At 46.5% G+C, this 26,046-nt stretch overlaps 1 protein-coding gene across 1 annotated transcript; it reads right to left on the bottom strand.

Annotated features, from left to right (window-relative positions):
* Positions 1–496: 496 nt before the first annotated feature.
* Positions 497–1,588, bottom strand: LOC119436744 (melanocortin receptor 5). Its single transcript, XM_037703732.1, has one exon. It carries the CDS (start codon positions 1,586–1,588, stop codon positions 497–499), a length of 1,092 nt encoding a protein of 363 aa, XP_037559660.1.
* Positions 1,589–26,046: the final 24,458 nt, after the last annotated feature.

The raw sequence follows: 26,046 nt of genomic DNA on the forward strand, positions 1-26,046 counted from the left end.
AAGCAACCAAAAGGCGGAAACAAATTAAGTAAGCAAACTCGGCTACAAAAGAAACACACTAACAACAAGCAATAGTACACCTATAGATCTGTTGCATGGCATGCCGCTTCACTAATGTATATGTAAGTTACAGATTTTTCTTTCAGTAAGTCTCTCACATAGTTCCTTGTCTCTCAATACATCATTTTGGGAATGTGGAGAAGGCCAGTTGTTTACACAATCTGGACCTCAGTTCTCGCGCAGTGAAGTACTGAACCAATGGCACAAGTCTTGCTCGCGCGTCTTGTTAGTCTCGGCTTGCAGCTGCGCTGTTACGCTTGGTACACATCATGTGCCGGCCTCTTTTAGGTGATCTTACACGAATGAGAAGTTCAAGGCCTCGTGCAGCGCTTTGCAGTTGCTCGTATCTCCGAAACCATCACTTGCCAAGCATCAAATTAGGACGGTAGAAGTGAGTTCCACTGACGAATTCGCCGCAGGGCCAGTGCTGACACCGTCAGGCTCTCGAGCAACGACATATGTCCGGCCTGGGTTTGGCCACGATGAACGATTCCCTGCGCAGCTGAATCATGCGCAGGCTGGACGTTAGAGTGTCTGTCTTCGTGACGAGGAGAGAGCGCCGGCGCATGCTCTTGGACCTGCGAGGCCGGCAGCGAAGCATATTCTGCAGGGCCTCTTTGACCTCGAACATGCGCGCCGCGTAAATGAACGGATCTATGAGGCCTTTGGAGATGATGAGCGCATTGGTGAGAATGCCGAGAGTCATGCGCGTCCTCATGGGCAGGTCGTAGATTGGGAAAGCGCAGTCGGTGCAGGTTAGGACGATGAATGCTACGGCAGGCATCCATCCGATAAGGTACGTGCCCAGGATCCAGAGCGTCGTATAGGCAGCTTTGACATTTCGGTTCAGCTGACGAGCCGATGGGAAACTGACCAGGCCCGCCCGGTGGCGCCGTATGATGACAAAGATGTGAGAGTAAATGAACGTCATGACGGCCAACGGTGACGAAAAGAGCGCAAGCAGCGTCAGGCTGAAGGCGCGACCACGCACGAAGTCCACCTGGACGCAGCCGGGCGACTGAAGCCCCTGGCCGGGAACCGAGGCGAAATATACGAGGAACACGAGCACGGGAACTGCCCACAGCACGGCGATGGCCAGCTCCGAAGACCGCCGCGTGACCATGGCGGCGTAGTGGAGGGGCCGCAGGATGCCTACGTAATGGTTCACGGCAAGCGCGAGCAGGTGGAACGCGGACGCCAGCAGGCCCGACAGGCGAAACACCTCGAGGACGAGCACGATGCAGCGCGCCTGGGAACCCAGCGAGACGCCGTACACGGGCAGGTAGCTGTTGAGGACCAAGCCGGTGGCCAGCAGCAGGGCCGAGTAGGCGTCGGCGAATGTCAGGGAGAGGCTGAAGCAGAGCGTGGGTGACACAGGCCGCCTCAACCAGCGCAACGAGAGCAGCACGCCCGCGTTAAAGACGAACGCCAGCGAGCAGCCGACCAGAAGCACGGGCACGGCGATCGCGTACACGGCGCGCTGGGCCTCGCCAAACGACCCGCGCGGGACCGAGGCGTTGCCCTCCATAGCCTGGCCACGAGTGGTCGGTCGGTCGGAGCGCCGTGAACCCGGTCGTCGGTGTGAGCGGGCGGCGGCGCTCGCGTCTTCGAAGCTGTGACGTCGGGTTCGTGCTCGCGCGCGGGCGCCCGCCGCGGGTTGAGTGCTGACCGGCGCCCCGTGTGAGCTGCGCTCTCTCGCACTCACCCGTTTGTGGAACGAAAAGCGCTGCCTCGACACGTGTGTCATTGCCTTTGAAAAGCAGCACCCTATATGGCTCAATTCAGTTTGCCGTGACTTTTTCGCCCATCATTACACTCTCACACCGTGTTACCTGCACCAGCCTCACAACCGCGCCAGCCTTCGCAGCTTTACTTGCCATCATTAATACGCTCAGCTATATATTTTACGACACGCCCTCTCAGAACATAAACCTCAAAAAGACAAATAATCCGTACCTTTCGTCCCTAGAGTTTTTTTTTATGTCCTGTGTGTTATTAAAGTATTATGAAGCTGTGTAAGCGCCAAATCCCCCGCAATGCATTGATTATGTAGCACTCAAACCATGTAAACGCAGGTATCAAGAAAATGAAGAAGGGAACGTGGAAGTTGTGACCTCGCATCGCCGTTTTTCTCGAAACTCTTAATTGAAGTAGATCAACACTAAGCAGCTCACTGGGTAGGTATTGATCTTGCTCAACAAAGCAATTTATTTTTTCATTCGTTCATTTCTTCATTCGTTCGGCCATTAACATCTGTACGATATGCTACGGCATCGTTCCAACCGACGGAACAATGATAGCGGTAACATGTTGCTTTGACGATTACGGGCGATGATTTTAGCAACGGTATATGTTACTTGATCTACCCGAAAGCTGAATTCACGGTGCCCTTGAGTATAAGGTCGGGATGCTCGGTTAGCTAGTAGGAAACCCGTATTCATTGCGTCGGACGATAGTTACGGCAAATGGGCATAATCACAGGGCAATTACTGAGGGGCCGTCGTAATGCGGTCCAGGCATTACACTCAAAGATCACATGTCCTGAATTTCCGGAAGGAATGCAGAAATACCGCATACACTACAAGGTACTTGCTTCTGCAATGGCTGCGTCTCGCGCACGGAGCGAGTCAGAAAAACCCGCGATTAGACGTAAGCTTCTCATTTACCAACCGACGTAGAGAGTTCCCTTACTCCGTGGTTTGGTGAAATAAATGGAAATACACCAAGAGATAAAAGCTCACTTATTGCGGATGCTTTAGCCTCCAGTCTGAGAGCTTGTCTTATACATACAACAGGGAAGTGACCGTAGTTTGTGTCTAGCTTTTATATTCTCCATTATCAATGCTTCATTATCAGTGTCCATTATCATTGTCCAATATCAGTGCTAATTTTCATATAGGGTTTCTCACTCAAGGAAATGTCGCATTAAAAGTGTAATTATCTTACAAAAACATTAATTTGCTTGTAGAACGCTGTAATGCGTTCTATAGTAATGAGTTCATTCACATTATATAGCGCTTCGCGATGACGGGGAGTGGTGCTAAAAGCTGGCGAAAGCGACAGCTACCCGCGAAATTTATACTTCGTCATGAGACCTTGCCGTTATAGCTACTCTCTTTCCTTGTTCCCATTCCCCCGCGTAGGGTGCTAATCTCTCTACCTTTCCTTTTGCTGTTTTTGCCTCTTTCTTTGTATTTGTGGTGCCAGTCACCATACCTATTCAAAAAGGATATGCATAAGCTCCGTCAGTCCATCGAATTTTTACATCCATGCATAGTGTCCCTGCATCTATATGCTCCCTGCTTCTCCACATGGACGCTAGAGGATCTATACTTATGCTTTGCATGTCGTCGCTGTTCGCCAACCGGTCACACTCCGGTACGGAATTTAAATTGCACTGTACTGTAAATAAATACTGTACTGTAGTGTACTGTAGTGTAAAAAAAAAATGCGAGACCTCTGCACTAAACATATTGCTTCATAACGCGGAAGCGTGGCTTGTTGGTCGCAGGAGTTCTCAAGTTAAATCTCCAATCGTGCCACATTTATTTCTTAAATCCACGTATCACATTCGGAACATGATCTCTCTGGGGGTAAATTATTAGCAGAAAAAATTACTGCTTAGAAAGATCTTCTTGAAGTTCTCGCAGTGAGCCTGACTACGAACATCGCTTAAAATAAGCATTTAGTTCCACCTATAAGGCTCGGTATCTCGTCGCTGACTCACCGCAGCTAAATGAAACAAAATTATGCCGTTTTACTTGCCAAAACCACGATATGATTATGAGGCGTGCCGTAGTAGGGGACTTCGAGTGGTTTTGACCACCTGGCGTTCTTTAACGTGCACGTCAGCACACGATATGCCGGCTTCAGCACAGTGAAATGCAGCGGCAAGGGTCGCGATTCAACTCGCTGCTTCGAGCTCCGCAGCGCAACGTCATAGCCACTAACGTCGTAGCCACAACGTCACAGCCGGGCGAGTCTCCCCGCAGCTGAAGTTTCCTTTCGACAATAAGTTATGGCGGCCAAGCTTCATGCATTTACATACGCTCTGCTTCTTGCTTGCGCCACCATAAGCTACAATACAGCTGCAATTATTAACAGTAGCTATCTAGTACAGCTGGAAGTGGAGGTGGGTATAATGCGACGATTCTTTTCGTTTGATTTTATTCCTTAGTTATCTACCCCTGACGATCCACCGATCAATATTAACGTACACGGAACGCCTGTTGGGCCACTGATGAAGCGTTCAAAGAAAACGAATTTGAAATATCACATCATACAGTCCAAGGTCAAATGCTGGGTTTCCTTACCAACAGTGCCTTCATGAACACCAACTTTCTGCTTTTATATCAGCTAAAAAATAACTATGGGGATGTCTAATGCAGGTTTATGCACAAAGCTATACTATTGCGACGACGACAGTAACTGTACTAGAAGCGCGCAATTTTAGAATAGCAGCCGGCCAATCGCAATAACCAACACATAGTAACGGGAACGCGAAGCGCGTAAGCAAATAAAAAGAGAGAAATGGAGTTTCCTGCAATTTCTCATCATCATCATCATCATAATCATCATTAGCCTATTTCATGTCCACTGAAGGACGGAGGCTTATCCCCGAAATCTCTAATTACCCATCTCTTCCGCCAGCTGACACTATCCTATGCCTATAAATTGACTTAATTTATCACACCACCTCACATGACATTGTTTTATTAATTAGTTAAAGGAGGCACTGAAACACTTTTTTATCGAAGTCGAGAAATGCATTGGAAATGCCGTGGTTTTGGCCCGCAAAACTCCCGACTTTAATTCAAATGCATTTAAAGTTGAAATAGACTAATTCTGAAATACTTTGCCGCAAAAAGTACTTCAATGCGTTCAGCAGAAGCGGAGATATTGCCAATCAAAGATCACCTTTGGTATCCTTCGCGGTGCTCCGGTCCTTCTTCAATGCCTTGCACTGCGAAGGCTATGACGAAGTGGGACGTGCCCACAACGCTCCGCTTACTAACGTCGCCGTGGGGCGCAGTTCAAATTTGATTTTGGATGTTCACGTAGACGCCAGTATATTTCTGATTTTGGCACCTAGAACCCACGAAATGCCAAACGGCGTTGTCCTCAGCGAGCCGCAGTGAGCTCAGCAAGCGGGCTCGTCGCGGCACCCCACGGCTTGCGACTGTAGTGCGTAAACCCAGCATTTCCTTTCTGCACGACAGGGCTGTTGGGCGCGCTCTCGCTCATATGCTCCAGCCTGGACCGGCTTTTTCCTGCACCAGCTTGACCGACGGATAGTAGCTACGTCCAACTTACGCATTTTTAAGCGCTGGAGGAATGTAAACGGAAGAATGGCTCATTCAGTACTAGCGGGTGAGCGAATGCAAACGCGTTGAGGCGCAGTTTCTTACCCTGTAAAAGTAGTCTTTTTTTTTTCTTTTTCTAACGGACACTGCATTCACATGGTTCGATAATCACGAAGAAACAATAACGTAGGGTTGCTTCGTTTCCGAGATTCAGGAATGTTGCAGGAGGTTCTGTTGCGATACCGAAACTGGCAGAACCGAGATTGTACTGAAATGTGTGCAGGTGCTAGGCAGAACTTGCATGGCATATACACTAAAGGCAATATCGAAGATCCGCGCGAACGGTGAACTCCGGAATGTTCGAAGAGAACAAAGTTGGGTATCTTATGAAATGGTTTTCCGAGGGTGTTTATAACTTTCTCATTCGCAAATTTAGAGAAGTTATACTCGGTCTCCAACGTCATTGAACACGGTCGCATGTTCGAACAACTTAAGACGAGGCATATCGTGCTAGAGTTCGGCAGGTAAGATAACGGGACGAACGTTGCACGATCTGCCTGCACATGCAAGTGACACATACACCCGACTATTTATACAGCGCTCACCTGCCAGAAGTCGTAGAGAAGACTGTGTCGTCAATTTCTGCGTGTCCTTCCGCGACGGGGCGTCGAGGAGTCGGCCAGAGACAGCCACGTCCCTACTACTAAGGCTCGACTTATGATCGATGCGCCGGGCTTCAGTGAGCCCCAACTACTACTTATCGCAATGAGAATCAACTTGCCTATCACCCGCAACGACTCAAGATGGTTATTGAGGAGCGTGTCATCAACCGTAAGCCTTATGCGTTACCACTGAAGTGTCACGGGACATGTCTCGATTTTCGATTTTGTCATTGACATGGTCACTCACTAGGATGACTACAGATGTCCAGTCGGCCTGAAAAACGCAGCCTCCCCTAACTTCCGTAGACCAATTTGCTTCGAGGGCTATATCTGGCAGGAGAACCAGAAAAATATCTGGCAAGAGAACCAACTGGTATCCTAGCGACTGAGCGTATAGTTTGTGACACCGACAGCTACCCGTCAGCGTCGTCGTCCTCAGCGGCACCGCCTTTCACCGCCGCAGCGAAGGAACTAGCATCCGCGAGTAGCGGAGATCACGTCGTCGGAAGGCACTGCAATTTTTACGAGGCTTGAAATCAAAGTGAATCTGTTCATTGACGGCACATCCCCGATGTCTTCATTTAATACAGTTCAACTCTGTCTGTAATGAGTCTTGCTTTCAAAGAATTCCTCGATGGCAAAGTATGTTCGCTTGTAATGGCTCTATTACTTTTCGCGGTATAGATAGAGAGTGGCTTCACTCCCTTGGCGTTTGTGCGGTCAGTGTTTCCTGGATTGGAAAAGTGCTGAAATTTGAGTTTACTAGTTCATCAATTCTCTTTGCGTGATGTAATTCTCGGCACTGATTTTCTTTAACAACGTGCTAACTATGTGGACTGCAGTAAGAGCGAAACATCTGTGGGCCCAGATAACTACGCTCCTGCTTTCCGCAGAACCCTCCTGTGACCAAGACAAGGGCAAACTTAAGTGTGCTCGATGAAGTGATCGTATCGCCATGGTCAGAACGCACATGTTGCTGTCACTGCTCTTGTGATGTTGCCGCCTAACCTAAGATCAACGAAAAGTAAAATTCTGCCTGCGCACCGATTACCAGATAGCAGATGGCACTTAGGTAATAAATTAAATTAAATTCTGGAGGTTTACGTGACAAATCACGATAGTATTATGAAGCATGGCGCAGTAGGGAACTCCGGGTTAATTTTGAACACCTTGGGTTCTTTAACGTGCCCCCAATGCACCGTACACGGGCGTTTTTTTTTTTTTTTTTTCATTTCGTCCTCATCGAAAGTTTTGGGAATACAGGCCCTGTTCTTCTTGCCCTCACGCTTAGTGGCTAGCTGATACATGCGCGGAAGCCGCGGGAAACGGACAGACTGGAAATATGCCTGAGGATGGGTACCACTACAGCATGAAGCAGAACACCTCCATTCAGTTCAGCATGATATACTGTAGATATCACATCGCCAGGAGAATACTCAGCAGACACATGGTGAATAGGCTGCGATGTCCACTTATAAAATCTGAATCGCCAGGGTGTACTTACCACATCGATCTTGTTTGTGGGCAGCGTTAAAGAGGCAGACAGGTTCCTCTTAGATCCGACATCCATACTTCCAATTAGGAATAAATCGCTACTTGTCAATTTTCAACTGGCTCACGACATTACGTGGACCGGAATCAATACGGATATGTCTTGGTGATTTACCGAAACTGCTTGAGGAAGCGGCAGGGCGTCCCACAGATGCACCAACAGGCGATATAACACATATGACACGAAGATGTCTCGTAAGATCCTTTGTTGGTATACATCGTCTAGTTGGTGACTATTTTCATGAAAAGCACACCCGCCCACCTGAATGCACGCCTCCCAGTTCGTTAGTTGCCATGAAAACAAATTGTGTGAATATTCGCCCCATGCGAGTGCTGTGTGTACGGGTCTATAACTCTATATATTTGAGGAGTGCGCACTGTAATTTGGCGTACATGAAGGGCTGCACACGGTTCAGGCTTCAAGGTTACTGCCATAGTTGTAGGGTGATACAACAGCGCAACATTAACACAGCAGGAACAGCGAAGATCTGCACAAGTTTCAGTGTCAGCAATGCTCCGAGGAGAGTAATCCCCCTATCTTTGTATAGTGTGTCCCAGCTAACATTAGTCAAGCTGTTCAAAGGAAAAACATATAAGAAATTATAAATTATAGTGCAGGATACAATTTTAAGACTAACGGTGCTCGGTCGTCAGACCTCTGACGACGAAACACGGTAGTCTCTGCTCTTTTACGGCGCGATGTGCGTTTGTCTGCGATCGATTGACTCGCAGAAGCGCAAGGATGTATATTCTGGCGTGGACGCACAAGGCCACCATGCGTGATGTTTCAACACAACGGAGGAAAATAACGTTATTTACTCGGACAACAGCTAAAGGAACACTAAAGAGAAAAGTAATTTGAGCTGTATTTCTAAACTATCCTTCTACAGTACAAAAACATAAGGCTCTCTTATCGTGAGAAGCGACTTGGTAAGTTAGACAATACGCAAAAGTGATAAACGGATGGCCACGCTACCTTGAAGCTCCTACACCAGCTCGCAGTGACGTCATACACTTTGACGGCGTCTGCTCGGACCTATAGTGAATTATTTATCGCAAATATAGACTACATTGCATTTTAAAAGAGTCAAAGGCTCTTTAGCAAGTCTAAAAAATATATTCACTAAGGCACAACAGCCCTAATACGAAAAAATACTTTGAAATCTGTGACGCCAGGCTGACGTTCTGTTGCTGGGGTTTCGGCGTGAAAATTCAAACAAAAAAAAAAAAGCTAACGGCAGAACCCATCTCACGATGACTGTTGATGGTAATGCGTTAGCGTGCAACAAATATTGCGACGCAACGTATTGCCGCCGTCGAAACGAGTTATGCAGGAGGCGTGTACTGCCGCGAGATTCCTATTTCGTGCTTCCCAAATAATGATCGGCATCATCTAGCGCGAAGTCTGCGCGTGGCCTCCTAAATGCATGGCGCGCCGGGGCCTGCGAACGCTGAGAATTCTCACCTCGCTTGCGGCATACCAAGTGGGACGTACTCAGTAACCCAAGTTGTCGAAAGGTTCATTGAAGAGAGGCAAATAACCAGTGCATTCACGGCGCAGCTTGCTAAAGCGTTGGCGTGAAAGGCGTTCTTTAAAAGCGGCAAGTACCCAGTGCATTTGTGACGCAGCCTGCTCAATGCGTCGGGTTGCTGTCCTTGAGGAACCCTTGTGACGTGGATTCGATTCCGCTCAGCATCGGATAAATTTAAGAGATTTCTTTCGTCATTGCAGAGCGGCGCGTTCCCAGTGGCACAAACCTAGTTACCCAAGCTGGCGTCAAATACGTTCTTTGAAGAGCAGCATGGACCTACGGGCACATACCAAGTTACGCAAGTTGGCATCAAAGAGTTTCATTGGAGAACAGCACAGGCCTAGTGGCACATACCCAGTACTCTAAGCCGGCGTCAAAGAGTTTCTTCGAACTTCCCTACCTACCCTGTCCAGCGCCTACAGTGGCCTATGTCAGCGTGAAAGAGGTTCGCTGAGGTACGGCACGTATATACGTACACATAGCCACATACTCAGTGACTCAACTAGGTTCGATGGTTATTTCGAACACTGTCACCTCAGCACAGCAGCCCGATGCACGACCCATTTGCCCACGGACTAGGCAGCGACCCAGGTAGGCGGGAAAACCCATGCATGCATGCATACATACATACATACATACATACATACATACATACATACATACATACATACATACATACATACATACATACATACATACATACATACATACATACATACATACATACATACCTACATACCTACATACCTACATACCTACATACATACATACATACATACATACATACATACATACATACATACATACATACATACATACATACATACATACATACATACATACATACATACATAGCTCCCGGAAACTGCGTGAAGTAGCCAAAGAATGCCAACGCCTGAAAAGAAACTTTGACCTTGCATTTTCACTTCCAGTAATGAAGCTCTCGCCGCACAATTAATAAAAATAAAGTTTTGAAAATATTTTCTCCGTCTAGAATGATTTAGTGTTTCTCCTTAGCGTCTCTTTGAGAGTTCAAAACAGGATTTACGGTTCCAGCCCTTCCTTTCTTTCCGTTACTTCGACGGAATCATCATCGGGCCACCTGATCAATGCCAGCTCCTCCCTCGCCCTAAGGCGAAGAAAAAAGATTCCGGACCACCGCACTAGGATTCGGACTCCTTCCCCTGCGACAATGAGGCAGTTATAGGCCGAATGCTCAAAGCCTTTGTTATCGTGCAGCTTCGTCGCTAAGTAATTTGTGCGGGGTCTTTGCCGCCCTACCCTGACTCAGAGTGGTCGCGCCCGTGCAAGGCATTTCGGAGGCCACAACAGGCAATATACTGTAGCCGACGCACCGCAAAGAGGAAGTCTCGCTGCGCCCCCGGCTTCTACGTGATGATTGGTTGCGCCATTAGACTGACGAACAATTAATCTTGTGCTGGTGGCACTGTACGATGTTGGTGCCTGCTGCTATATACAAAGGAGTGAGTTCAGGGCCGCAGGAGTCCCTAAAGCGAGCTGATTTTTTTTTCAGCATTGAAATCACATCGAGTTGATGCGGTTTCTGTCAATCAGTGCGCGTCACTGCACGTCGTCGCACAACGGAAGAAAAACTTATGGATGAATACTGCTTGTGGCTTCAGAAATGCTAGTCAAAATAGGATGACAAAGGCAGAGAAAGTAAAGATGAGGAGGTTAACCAGACGTGCATCTGGTTTGCGCACAGGGGACAGAGTATAAGAGGATAAGAAAAAATAAAAGGAGAAAGCAACGGAGCACTAGCTGCGCGCGTGCGTAAGGCATACAGACAGTCACTGAGCCCAATCTATTTCAGAACATGTAGCAGTACCCGTAATGCTTTCTGAGCCTGCAACGCATCAGCTCATGGTCGCCCGAGAATTGCGATAGCTCTGTTACCCATTATTACGGCTCCTGTAACCTTGCTGTTTCAAGTCTTTAGTATGTCTTACAATTTTTTTTGACATTTATGGTGTGACTGAAAATTCGGTCACTCGAACGGTCACTCAAACTTTCTTCAAAACAATGAATTTGAAAAGCAATTGTTTTAGCGGTTGCCTCCTGACGAGATTAGCGCGTGTCTCGTGTTTTTGAACGGATAGGATTGATTTTGACTAGAGTTAAAGTTTCTCTTTAAGTGAAAAGCATGTGGTATGTAAATTACAGAGCGGGTATCGCGCGCAATGGTGTAGAGAAGCCGAGAGCGCACCATTGGAAAGCAGTGCGCGGAAATAGGTTTACGGTAACGCTTTGGCGCGCAGAGTATAATCCCCTTCGGAATTCAGAGGCGTCTCTCTCGCCACGCATTGGCGTGTGGTTTTAACGTTTATTAAGTTTTTCTTTTATTCCAAGTTCCTCTTAATCTCGAGGAAACTGACTTCCAAAATGTTGATCAGTTCCACAAATGTGCCGCATGTTTTCATTCTGGCGGGGACAGTCACAGATCTTGATATTCGATTACGGATACCATGAGTGAAATTCCGTGGAGGGCAAATAAAAAGAAAAGTTTGTGTGTAGGGAGGAGGGAGGGGAGTGACCGCGTCGGAGAGACGCGAAACCCGTGACTCATTTAAATTCGTTCGTATTTGCATATCAAAAGGCAGTGGAGAGGGGCCCCAAAAACAGGCTAGTGCAGGCCAAAGGACGTCCTCTGCTCGCCCTGTTCACGAGTAACCAACTTCTAGTGTAGCATAGCGCGGCTGCCAAGCCTATAGGTAACTGGTAGAAATACTTCCTGCTCCACGAGCGGCACCATAATTTTACAGCGAAGCTCTTAAGGGCTCAGTGTCCGATGATCGTGTCCGCGTGTAGAAAAAAAAAAACTCTCATTGGCCGTATGTTGTATGTGCGAGTGAAAGCACGCGAGGGACACGCGCTTTCACGGGGAGCGAACGCACGACGGAGAGCAAGCGCGACTTCTTCCGTCGCGCGAAAGGCCGTGGGGGGCCGGGAGGGAGGGGAGGCGACGTTTAGCTGTGGCAGCAAATGCGTATCTTGCGACCGGGCGTTTTGTTTCGCACTTTTATTAGGTCAGTCAGAGAAGATTTAATATAGAAGGCATGCGCTGCCGGTGTTTTGTTTCATGACATTTGTTTATGGGCTGTCATTGTCAAAATTCTGAGGAGCTGTTTAAACTTGGACATGTAGCAGCACCAGCAACGCGCAGAACTGTTGTCGACGGCGGCGGCGTTTCGCCCGCGTTCACAACAAACTCGCGTGGCGTTGGTGGCGTGTTTATGAAGAACGTGCCAACCTTTGCCGTACACCCTATGTCGGTGTACCATAGCGACCATAAGGCCATGGTTCCCGTGGTCACTAAATAAATGAAAACCACCGGATCATATATATTTATCATTCTTTAATAGTTCAAATAACCAATTACACCATCACATCTTAATAGTCATAATTGGAAATACATAACTCTCACCATATTACAGCTTCGCTGGTCTTCCATCTCCACCCCTTGGAAGGGCTGACTGTTTTTTTAAGTCTCATCGCTCCTTATCTTTTCGATTGGCAAGTCAATGTCTCTATCGATCTCTCCAGGAGGTCCATGCAAAAAAATACAGAAAAAAGTCAGATTACATTCGCGATTTCAACAAGCTTCGTGACCATCAAACAAATGTGACAATTTAAAAGAACCTCGCCAAATGTGTACAATCGATATTTGCCCCTCGGCTGTTTGCTTTCCCTTGCGTTTTGTAGTGTATTCGACTACCAGGGGTGCTATGCAGGTTGCGCCGAGTTTCTCCGTTCGCACGAGTTTTACCCGAGTTTGCTCGATGGCAGTCACTGAACGAAGATAGCAAGGAACGTGGAATAACATCAGGCAAAAAGAAATGTCAAGATAAAGCCGCGTATGACAACATGAGCGCACTCTGCGCGGCGCAGTGCTTCCGTGCTTCAAGCACAGAGGACTGCGCAATAAAACTCGCCAGCGGCGCGTATTGTTATCAACGTATTATCGCAATTTAGAAATACCGTCACTGTCCCGCTGTCTATCTGCACACTTGCCGTGAGCCGCTTGCCCCGCCTTTCTCGGGGGCGTCAAGGGCGTGCCTTTTCTTTCGGGCAGTATCATTCTATCCTCCGTCGAATGCGAACAGGGCACATGCGGTGCATTCTTGCACCTACACTTTCCCTCAATCGAATACTTTGAAATACAACAAATAAAATAACGAATATGTTACTTCTTTAAGTATCGGTTTTTTTGTTTTGAATGCTTTAAATTTGTGATGACAAACGGACATCGAGTGAATTATTAAATTTTGCACTTTTTTGCCGCGAGTGGCGACAGTGAGGCGAAAGGTTAAAAGCGGATACATTCTAGAGGGTCGCACGCGCGAGGGAGTTCATGCGGTGAGCAGTCGCCAGGGGCGCTGCAGTGCTATGTTCGATAAAGTCAGTCATGACAATGATCTGCCCATTCCCTGTCTATTAGGGGAATGGCAGCGCAGCGCTGCTGCATGGCTGTTCACCGCAAGGGCTTCACTGGCTTTACCAACTGAAACGACACTCTAGCCATAGAGACGGGAGCAACGGCTGTCGCTGCAAAATGGCTGTGCGGTATTCTAGGGTCCGTAGTGACGCAGCACAGTGAAAATGCACCAGTTTATCTGCGTGTGCGAAGTCTCCGCGATGCATTGCGAACAAGAGCGTGCTGCCCAGCGACACAATTCGTCGCTTGTCACCGCTTGCCCAGTGAAGGTGCCTCCGTGCGCATGTACGCAGAATTTGAGTGTGCTCACTCCAATGTGCTTGCCGATTGCCTCTACTGTTGAGCTAACAGCGATCGCTGATGGATATCGTAACGACAGCGCAGCAATCGCATTTTGGCGGGTGAGGGTGAGCCCCAGTTTGTCGACCGCCCATATGGCAACGCCGAATGGATGACAGCCACCCAGAGTGAATCTAGATAAACCAATGAAACTGGAGGCGTGCCGACGGACAAACTTTGTCTTGTTACCATTAGTTCTTTCATCTTGGGGCGTCGCCAGAGCTCGTGAAGATCCCGAGTTTCGCCAAACTCGGGGCATCCTGTATAGCACCCCAGCTCTGTCAGTTGCCGAATTCAAACAGTTTTGCGCTACAGTACGATTCTTTGATTGGTGCATTCCATCTAAGCTGTGCTAAGGCAGTACGTAAACGTGATTGATCGGCTGGAACCGCTGAATAACAGTGTGCTACTTATCGTCTGTAAGTTGCTGATTCTTGGCTTCCAGGCAAATGGCAGGCAGGACCATTTCGACTGAGCATGAAATTGACATGAAAACCAGCCGCGGTATTTTAGTGGCTGTGGCGTTCAGCTGCTAAGCCCAAGGTCGCGCATAAAATACCGTCTACGGCGGCCGTATTTTGATGGGGCGAAATGCAAAAACGCCCGTGTACCGGGCATTAGGTGCACAATAAACAACCCCAGATGGTCAAAATTAATCCGGATTTCCCCACTACGGCATGCCTCATAATATCGTGCTTTTGGCACGTATTACTCCTTAATTTAATTTAAATTTAACTGACATAAAAATACTAAAATCGGCAACGCATAAACCCGCGCATTTTTTCCAATATTAGTGGCTGTTTCTGAGTACTTATGTGTTCCCAAATCGCAAAAATAACACCTTCAACATAGCGAAGGCATGTGTGCTAACATGTCCACTCAGAAAGAGAGGTGCTATAACTTTAATAAGAAGTGAAAGACACATGCTCGCCTAGCTGACTGCTTGGCGTTCTAGTAAAGGTATTCACTTGCTGAAATAAAACGTCCGCCTACCTGACCCGAAAGTTTTGAACCTACTGCGACTCCTTTGAGGCATTCTTATATGTACTTCATACAGCCACAACTACTTTTGAAGCATGGCGCGCGTCAGTGTGTCTATTTTATGCCGTGCGATGCAGCGGCCTACAGAAACAGGATCCCGTGTATTTATGTATACTTTTTTTCTTCGTTAAGCACCAATTTTGGGTAATGGGCTTAAGTTTCTTTCATAAAGCGCGTCTACAAGACTGCAGAAATTCTTCATAGCCATAGCTTTCAAAGCACAGTCACAATATTCAGCTTAAATATAGATATAGCACTGTCGATTCCAGTTAACACCGCTGCTCAAACTGGCACCTGGTAGTGTTGCGCTAGTAGATGCAGTTTTGTGATAAATAAACCTTGCTAGTTCATTTCCGCTAAAGTTCGTTCTTTATTCACCGCGTTGGAGAATGAAGTCACCGTTTCGGTTCGCTCGTTAATTTTAATAGGTATATATTTATTCACATGGGAGATCACGCAAGCAGTTCACACCCGCTGTATTTTTTCTATATATATTACTGCTATTGTGTTACACATGCTGATAAACATTGAATTGAGCGTTTGCAATGAAATATCTATATCACTGATTTCGTCATTCGGGGAAATAACTACTTTTAGAATTCTGTGAGTGGTTCGCAGTCGCGCCGCGTCGTGATGATGACATTGAGGCCAGATGTCTGCAGTTTTTACAGTGTAAATTGAGCTGTTAAGCTTTTGGGTGAAATTAAGTTTTTTTATTGCGATAGCAATTATATGGACACTTCAAGCTGATTTCTGCCGTCGGCGTCGCCGTGAGGTTCCGTATAAAGTCAAAGATCGATAAAATCGTCGCTGCGTGCCGTATGCTGTGTCTGCGAGTGAAACCATGCACCGTGAACCGGCAATTGCGGCTCGCGCACGCAAGGGCGGGAATCGGGAAGGAAGCGCGCAGTCTTCCAGTCGCGCACAACGTTCCGGAGGGAGGGTAGGGAGGGGGAGGCGTTCTGCGCCGCGAGCGCCGAACCGCGCGGCTGTATCCTGCTAAGCGTCCGCGGCCGGGGCAGAGTCCGCCCTCCCTGTGTTTTCGGGGCTAAGATCGCATTGATGCGAGCGCCGGCACGAAGCTCAATTTGCTCGCTGCTGTGCTGCGCTGACTCACTCCAGCGTTTTCACAGCGAGTTTCCGCGGTCATCAAGTGAGATGCGTTCATGTTAGCTTGTGCGCGCATGACACTATGCTTGTTAATTTAGTTAGTGTGCCTATGTTTACGAATTTATACTACCGATAACACTACTATCCTTACCTTATATAAGTGTCCACTAATTTGCTATCGCTATCGATGCAAATTCTCTTCTTTTCGTCCTGGTCTCTTTTTCGCTATTTTTTTTTTCAAGATACATGCGCACGGGTGGGCTCTCACGGCGCAGAACGCCCCCACCCTACCCCCGGAGCCTTCCGAATCGGCGGAAGCGCGCGGCCCCTCCACCTGCCCACCCTCACCCCGGAGCCTTCCCGTCCGGCGGGAGTGCGCGGCCTCAGTAAAGCGCGGCCCCTCCACCTCCCTACCCTCCCTCTGAAGCGTTGTGCGCGACTGGAAGACTGTGCGCTTCCTTCCCGCTTCACCCCCTTGCGAGAGCGAGCCGTGATTGCCAGCTCACCGTCGCATGCTTTCGCTCGCACATATCGCAGACGGCGTGCGGTGACGATTATATCGCCCTTGGACTTTACACGGAAACTCATGGCGACTCCGACGGCAGAAATCCGCTTGGATACTCCATATAATTGCTATCGCAATAAAATGCAGCACCTTCACCTAAATTCATGAAGATAGCCCTGAGGCTGTAATATCAGGCGTGGGGTGCCACGCTACTTGAAAGGGTTGCGTATTATCCCGCTGCTCTTCCTCTTTCTTCTGTGGCGTGTAGGATGGTTGCGGACCCTATGCGGCTGTCGGTTGATCGCAGAAGGCGATCCCAGGCTTCAGGTGAGGAAGATGGCAAGAGCTGAGAGGGAGGAGGGAAGGCCTTACATCCCCATACCACGAAGGTGAAAGTTTCCGCAGGCCTTCAGCTTAATAGGTCACATTGCCAGTTCTGCCTGTGACGAATAAAGTTTTTCTCTGTCTCTCTCTTTCTTTGCGCTTTGTTACCTCAGGACATTGCGCGAAAAACAAAAGATGAAGGGAGAAAGGACCGGCAGCACGTTGGCCGCGATATTGTAGAAATGCCTTCCGCCCGATGCTCTGCCCACTCTAATCATTCACCGTTCACGGCCGGCTGATCCCATTGAAAACGCGAGCGGAACGTCGATCTCGAAGAAGGAAAAGCGCGAAAAAGAATAGCATCAGAAAAGTTCGCCGGAGGCTAACGAGTGTCACGTTATCTGATACTGAAGGCTAGATAAGCATTGCGGATCACGCCGTGCCGCTACCTCCGATACTGAGCAGTTACGTCGTTTTGCGTATGAGCCTTCATATACGCACGCCTACGCCGCTAGAGCAGGTAGAGCGCGTCCGTGTATGAAGGCTCTCTACTTTTGCGTGTTGCGTTTTCGTTTTCTAGTTTATTTCAGCGCTCATTGCGCTCTGTTGTTTGAGGCACCGACCTAGAGAATCTGCGCTTGATTTGTTAGTGTGCAGACGGGGGTTCTCCTTTAAGTGTTTACCTAGTGGACTGTCTATTTCGGCTGCTACTGAATGGCTGAAGCTGTACCAGCGAGAAGGAGACTGCCTGGGGGTGCCTGCCTCTTTCTCAGTGGTACCTCAGCCCAGCCAATCAGCACTTCAGCAGCAGACGAAATGGACAGTGGACTATTTGGACACTTGCAGAATACCCACCCCCACCCAGGCATGTTGATGCTAAAAATTTGTGCGATCTGCATTGTCTTTATTTGCAAGTGATATGTGCCGAACGTCTGTGTATAGTGCGACACGGGCAGAAGCCTACATTAGCGCGTTCATTGCCTGTGCGCACCAACCCAAGACCGTGTTTAGAAGAACTTTCTGAGGGACCTAGTTGGTGCATACTTGATAAACTTTGTAAAGCGCAAACAAGAGACAAGGCACAAAAGAAAGGCCAAACACAGGACAGGCGCTAAAGAAAGCGCCTGTCCTGTGTTTGACCTTTCTTTTGTGCCTTGTCTCTTGTTGGTGCTTTACAAAGTTTACCAAGACCGTGTGCTTCTGTGGTTCACTTTGCGGGTGCTGTTAATTCGTACGCCAGAGTGTACAGGCATTTTGTGGCGTTTGTGCGACAAATCTGTGGAATCAAGCCGGCGTGTACTGGAAGCTGGTGTTGGGGGAATATCGTTCACGTGAGGACACAAAAACCTGGCGTGTGCTCACTTCTGGCATGGGCGACACGGACAAAATGGTCGAAATGTTCCGCACATGCTGACGTCGGTCTAGCCTGCAAGCAGCTTTGTGACTAGCTGGCGCGTAACAGGTCGAAACTCAGTCCAATCTGAGGGAGACGCGATCTCGCAAACCGTGCGGTTTGCGTTAGGGAGTGCAGTCAAATAGAGTCCTGCGCGTAAAATTAGATTTTATGCGGTTTACGGGCGGCAAAAGAGTAATAGGTGGCGGTCCTTCCCTTGACTTACAATGCGCACAACACGTATGGGGCTTGCGTCTGGGGCCTTACACCTAGCTATTCGACAAGATAAACGCTATATTGCTGTTTCGTTTTTTGGGGGGTCATCAGTCAGCAAGATATCCAGTGCTTACTTGAAAAACAGCTGCTCTAATTTAACATGGCATTTTAATAACTACTAAAGCAGATAGATATTTGTTACATTTGGTGCTTTCTTATTGGTTTATTCATTTTGGTTCATGGATTTCCTTAACGTGTACGCTACAAGAGACACGACGTCGGCAGCTTTTCAGCTGCCTCCGGCTGTGCTGTAATTTTCAACCTAATTGAACAAAGATTAAACAACGAACATTTTTTTTCTAGCTCAAGTAGTGTCCTTTGCCAAAGCGTCCAAAAAGTAGAAGTTTGCTTAATTTTTAGATACGCGTCTGAATATGCCCATCAAATGAAGAGATTAGATGTTACTTTTCTATAAAAATAGGTGAAAATTAAAAGAAAACCTGTTACAGCATGGACAATGCGCTGTCTTTGTTACGCGAAATCGCAATAAAATTTAATCACGAAATGTATGCAAGTCTCACAGACCTTTTTGATATTCCTGTGAAATACACGTATTCTATATGGCCCTGTAAAAACAACGGATTATTTCATGCTTCCAAAAATCATTTCTACAAACTGCTGTAGATTTCACAGGAAGTTCCCTATTATAGAAAACACCGTCCACTGTTATTTCTACAGGAAAACTTTGGCAGAGGAATATGCCAGTCAAATACCTGCCAAAACAGCAGTAATACTCTCTGCAGTGTATCCGTAGAATAGGCTCAGCACAGTGTTGTCATGCTCCTCCTCGGAATCAGATAGTATTGAACGCCATTTGTTGCAGTTCACTATACATGCTCTCGACAGCAAAAAAAAAAAAAAAAAAAAAAAAAAAGACATTTTGCAGGTCCAATGCATGTTAGAGTCTATGTGAAGCGGAGCTCAAGTGGATCAGTTTATTTATTTATTTATTTATTTATTTATTTATTTATTTATTTATTTATTTATTTATTTATTTATTTATTTATTTATTTAAGTACCCTAAAGGCCCGTTAGGGCATTACATAGAGGGGGGATGGAAAAGGTCAAATGGACGTGCACTGTGTAGAATATAAATAATATGGCAAGCTATGAGGTACAGTAAAATTGTCAAAACGTGAAACAGATACAAAGAAACGAAAACAACAACGAAAACGATGTTTATACAATATCTGGTAGCGTAAAAAAACGCAAGAGAACTGAAAACGCGAAGAGAACTACAGATACAGATAAGATGTTTCGCAAGTACATATCAGATGAAACGGAAAAAATTATACAATGCTAAGCACATAAAAACGTGTTCCAAGTAAATATTCAAGCGTAATACGTGGGTTATGACAGGTTGACACACTCTAAGAAGGTTAGTAGTGCTGCGTGAAATGATGATGATTCCGTAAGCGAGACAATGTTTGAAGGGAGTGAGTTCCATTCGGCAATAGATAAAACTAGAGGCGAATTTTGATAAAGATTAGTCCTGGCAAATATAGGTTTTACTCTATGAATATGGTCTGTGTGCGTCGATATGTGAGCAGCGCGAAGAGTATGAGCTCGGGCAAATGGTATGTTGCTGTAGAAAAGGCTATGGAAGAACGACAACCGTGTTAATTTCCTGCGCATGTCAAGAGAAGAGAGATTTAGTGATTTCTTTAAGGCTGGCACACTTTGATAGCGAGAGTATGAAGACGAGATGAACCGCGCAGCTTTATTTTGAACTGATTCAAGTAGGTTCGTGAGATTTGAATGATGGGGTTGCCAAATTATGGACGCATATTCTAAAAAGGGCCTGATAAGGGAACTGTATGCGCGAAGCCTGGTATCTGTGTTCGCAAGGTGTAAGTGCCGTTTTAGGTAACCAAGTTTTTTACATGCTTTTGTGGTAATGTGTTCAATGTGGGTATTCCAGCTTAGATTAGGAAGTAAGCAAGACACCCAAGTATTTGATTGAAGATGCTGTGTCAGTAGTTGTCACGGAGCGGCATATTTTCGAATGGTTTGGACGCTGATTAACGACACGCCGAATTACGAGCGTCAAAAACGTGGGCTCCTGACTGTGCAGCGTATAATTTATTCGACATCGACACGTCGAATTACGGGCGTCAAAAGCGTCGTGGCCGCTCGGGCTGCCATCTCGATTCCAGACGCGATACGCCGATTACGGACCCAGAAGTGTGCGTGTACGTCTGCGTGGTATGCCGGGTTCCACCTTGGTCCTTGACATTGGGAGAGAGAAGAATCTGCGGTTCTTCGTCCATGGTGAAAGGGACGCGGCCAAGATTGTTGGGAGCAAAGAGCCCTGAATTCGGAGAACTCTACATAGCGGCAGTTTCCCTACATAGTGAACTAGGGAAAGTAGAGGCTATTTAAGCGCAGGTTTTGGGCCCTGCTGATTAGTCTAGAAGCTGAACCGATGTTCTGCTGAGAAGCCGTTGGGGGGCTAGTGCCGTCCAGTATCGCCTGGGCGCCTGGCCACGTCGGAACTCCGAGGAACTTGTTGACGTACGAGACGTCAAACCAGCGTCTGCAACGAAGCTCACGGTAGTTCACCTCAAGTTAGCTCAACCTGCTTGAGAGAAGACGTCCAATCTAGACTCCCGGGAAACCCAGCCCAGCAATTCGCATCCACCTCGACAAGATCGGCCGCCAGCATTCTTCGGGAAAGTATTGTGCGTCGACTTCATGGTTTATGGACTTGCTGCTGCTGCCCGGCCACGCGTATGACATCGTTTGTTTCTTTTTGTTTTCATTGGGACTTTGCTTTAGTCAATTACTGTTAAGTGTTATTCTTGTATATTAGATCCGAGCCCTGTTTAATATGTATATGTACTGTTAATTGCTCGTATTTATTTGTCTTCATCATTGTGTGATATTAAGCTCAGGTGTGTTAATCTCTCTTGTGTTTTTCTTATTATTTTATTTTATTAACTTGTGTATATTTATCAGTCGATAAATATCTTGTTTTTTTGTTTACTCCCGACTCTGACTCTTTTCACTGTGTTCGCTTGAGTACGGAACGACCAACCAGCTTGTCTACCCCGTCGATCGACATCGCGCCGACGACAAATCGGGGACAGCTGTGACCATAGTAATACCACGTATTTTATACTGGACAGAGGTAACTCGAGTAAAAGGAGCAAATTTTACGTGTTTAGTTTTGGCTATGTTGATTTCCATCTGCCATATGTCACACCATTCGGTAAGTTTTGTTAAATCAGACTGCACCACAGTGATGTCGGCCGGGCAGTTTATTTCGTTATACAAGGCAGCAGTCATCTGCAAAGAGACGTATTTGTGAAGTAACATTAGTTGCGATGTCATTTATGTAAATTAAAAATAGTAGTGGACCAAGAACAGATCCTTGAGGAACTCCCGAAGTCACGTAAGTGCGGTTAGAAAAAACAGTTGTTCAAAGAGATTACTTGAAATCGATTGGTTAGGAATTGCTCAATCCATCGCGTCGTGTTAGAGTCAAGCTGTAGGTTCCGAACTTTCAGTTTTAGACGATTATGAGGCACCCGGTCAAAAGCTTTAGAAAAGTCAATGAAAATGGCGTCTGTGCAAACCAAATTGTGTAAAGAAATGTGAATATCGGTTATAAGTTCGTATAGCTGCGTCTGACACGAGCGATATTGACGAAAGCCATGTTGGTTATTGAGCAGCAGACTATTTTCGTTAAGATAGGCTATAATGTGAGTGTACAGGATGTGTTCCAGTAATTTGCAACAAATTGATGTCAGTGATATAGGCCTGTAATTATTAGGATCTGTTGCGTCCCCAGATTTAAATACCTGTATTACTAATGCTGATTTCCAATCTTGCGGCAGGCATCCAGTATCTAAGGATTGCTGAAAAATTAGAGATAACAAGACAGAAGAGTAGTACGACGTTGATTTTAGAAGCTTAGCACTTATACCGTCAGGACCTAGGCCGGTCTTATGAGGAAGTCTGTCAATTGCACGAGAGACACCATGTTCCGATGCTAATATGGAAGAAAAAGCGAATTGAATGTATGGTTGTTCAAGTATGTGAGTATTATCAAGCGGCAGTTCGTTAGTGGAAGCTGTTGAGAAGCATTTGCTAAATTGCTCTGCGCTATCTCTCGAGTCAAGCATGGCTCCGTTTTCGGAAATTAGTAAAGGAGCAGGGCTATTTGGTTTTGGGTTAACTATTTGCCAAAACTTTTTCGGGTCAGTTTTAATCATATTGGGAAGGATGCAATTAAAAAATTTGTCTTTAGCTTCGAGAATTCCAGTTTCTGTATGGCGCGCTATGGCTTTGTAATTTTGCCAGTCTTCTGGAGTATTTGTTCGGGTAGCTTTTCTGAATGCTCTTTTTTTTCTTGTTTATGCATTTCTTAACTTCGCGGTTAAACCACGGATCACTCTGCCTTGAGCTGATCGTTATCTTTGGCACACAAATAGTTTCAACTTCTTTGAGTTTATCGCGGAAGAAGCACCAGTTGTCATTTACCGATCTGTTTTGAAAAGTGTTTGCAAAGTCGGCTGTAAATGAGGCTAACATAGCAATCATTCTTCCAGTGTCAGCGCGTGCGTAGTTGAGAATGCATTTTTTTCTTTATTTTGCTTGACAGCTTTCAATGCAAAGGAAGCTTGCACCACCCTATGATCACTTATTGGTTCTAGTACATGCGTCGCAGCAAGATCTGGATGATTTGTTAACAGAATGTCTAGTACGTGGTCACCTCGTGTCGGTTCGTGCACGAGCGGAGTTAACGGATGATAATGCAAGGTTTATAGAAAATGAAGACATTCCGATCTGTTGCTGTTTGTTTTCAAGGTCGACGTTGACCACTCGATACCTGGATAATTAAAGTCACCACCTAATATCAATATGCATTTGGGGAACTGGGATATAATCTGTTGTACAGCATCATTGAAAAAATGATCAAATTCCGAACGGCTATCTGGTGGACGATAGCATGCGCCAATACCACATTGCGCATGCCCAATGCGGGCAGAGACGCAGACTATTTCAAGTGGAGAGTCGACTTTCACGAGACATGGTTGATATACCTTTTTAATGACTATAATGACTCCGCCTCCTCTAGAGCCGTCCCTGTCCTTACGAAAGATTAAAAAGGATGGGTCAAGTGCAAGTTCGCTGCTTGTGATGTCACTGGAAAGCCACGTTTCCGTACCTATTACTATATCTGTGGTACAAGAATGCATGAGTGTTTTTAGTGCGTCAATTTTGTAATAAAGGCTGCGGAAGTTTGCCAAGAGCAACGAGACTGCATGTGCGGACGTAAACTTACGCATTTCAGCTCGTTTGGGTCAAGTACTGGGAAGTTGGTTCCTTGCAACAAACTGAACAACTTTATTAGAAGCTGTGTCATACCGGTAAACAGATCCTTTGAAGTACAGAGAGGTAAAACGAATAGAAAAACGTTCGTTTTCTATACGATTGCCTTTGGCAAAGTCGCGCAACTTCCTGCGAGCCAGTTGTACCTTAGGAGAGAAGTCTTCCTCTATTCATACTCTAGGGGACTCAAGGTTTTTCAGTTTGTGGGCATTTTGCAGCACTTCTGTTTTTGATTTAAAGTTGAGGAAATTAATGATGATAGGATGGTGAAAACCTTGACGGCGCTGACCAATACGATGGGCGCGTTCAATGTCACCAACGTTGACCTTCAAGTGAGCTGAACAAAATTCCTTCACAATGACCTCAGGTTCGACATATCCTTCATGGCCTTCTTCGGGTATACCCTTGATTATGAGGTTGTTGCGCCTCATTCTGTTACTTATGTCATCTACAACATCAACGAGTTCTTTGTTTGGTTTAGATATGTTTATCTTAACTTCCTGAACAGAACTCTTGACGGCGTCAAAGTGCTTTTTCATTTCCGGTACATTACTCATTTTTTTCTCTATAGCGGTGACACGGGTATTTAAGGTTGCTATTTGTTGGTTCACTTGTTTTAAATCCGATGACATTTCTTCGCGAAATTCTTTCAGAAACGTAAGGACATCTTCGATCTTGGGCCCGGGGTTACTTTCCACGTCTCCAGCTCGAAGCAAGAGCAGAGCAAAACACATGCACAACAAAGTTAATGAGGGTCTGGGGCAAAGTGTGCGAATAAAGCGCAAACTGTCATGGCAAAGTTCAACCCTACTGTGACTGGGCTAGCGGCATTCAAACAAACCGATGCGAGCGCGGTATGTGCATAGATCCACACCCATTTGTACATCAAAAAAGGCACATGCACGGGGGATCAACGGCCACAAAAATTGCCCAAGGCTAATTGAACAAACTGAAAAGTATGGCCTACCTAGGGCAGGAAAATGCACAACTTACCACATGCTGCTTGTGGCCGCAAATCCCAACGAGCCGATGCAGTGTGGTGGTTTTATAGGCCCAGGTGGCGCTGCTCCAAATACCCGCGACGCAGGCTCAGTGAAGTTTGCTGTGGAACCCAGATAATTTTCAGATGATACAGAGCCTCGGTGATTGATGATGCGCGGCCAGACAGCACACGGCGGCAAGCACGAGTCAACCTAGGGCAGGAAAATGCACAACTTAGCACATGCTGCTTGTGGCCGCAAATCCCTATGAAATTATTCATATGCAACCAAATACAACACGCACAATTGCATGTATTTTCATCCTTTGTAACCTGTAACCTCATGCAATGTGTATGTAGTACATGTAGCGCACAGGTCACACCTTTAACATCATACAATATTTATGTCCATGCATTACATCATTTACAAGCTTTGCCGAAAGGAAAACGCCACCAAGCCTGGTGGATGCGCACAGTGAGACGTCGACACAGCCATGTCACGATGGCTATGGCGATATATGATGCGATGCTTGTCGAGAGAAAAATGTTGATGACAGATGTATGCACAGAGAAGTACGATAGACATCTAAATATGTACTACATTTAAACACTGATGGCGGAAAGCAAAAACAAAACTATAGGGTAGCGTGCTTTGGGCGCAGGTTAAGAACCACAGGTGGTCAAAATTCGGTGCCCTGCAGTACGCCGTCTCTAATATAAGCCCGCTATTCGGCTTCGCAATGTTCAGCCACACAACTAAAATTCTTTTTGTGGTATTTGACGGCGTTAGTCAAGTACGGGAAGATTTAGAGCGCGAATAGATTTCGGGGCACAAATACCCATTCTGGGTGTAATTAAGCGAGCGCCTAACGTTCTTCTTGAAGAGCGGCGCTGGCATGTTTCTGTGAAATGTTTGCCTCGCCAATTTCAAACGGAGCAACAGGGGGAGTGCTAACAGGAAGTTAGCCGACGAAAAGAAATGCATTGAAGGCTTACATTTCTTTTTATACGTTTCCTGTCTTATTATGTGAGAAGGACTAGCAGTCACCATTGCAAGATGATTAAATGTCTTTTAGCTTCATTTCAATACAAAAAAATAAAGAGGTCCATGGCTCGGGAGATCGAAAACGTTAAGTGCGTGATGCATGCTATTGGTACAACTGTGGCTATGAACGTCC

This window comes from Dermacentor silvarum, chromosome 1, assembly GCF_013339745.2.
Source record: "Dermacentor silvarum isolate Dsil-2018 chromosome 1, BIME_Dsil_1.4, whole genome shotgun sequence".
Taxonomy (NCBI): Eukaryota; Metazoa; Arthropoda; class Arachnida; order Ixodida; family Ixodidae; genus Dermacentor; species Dermacentor silvarum.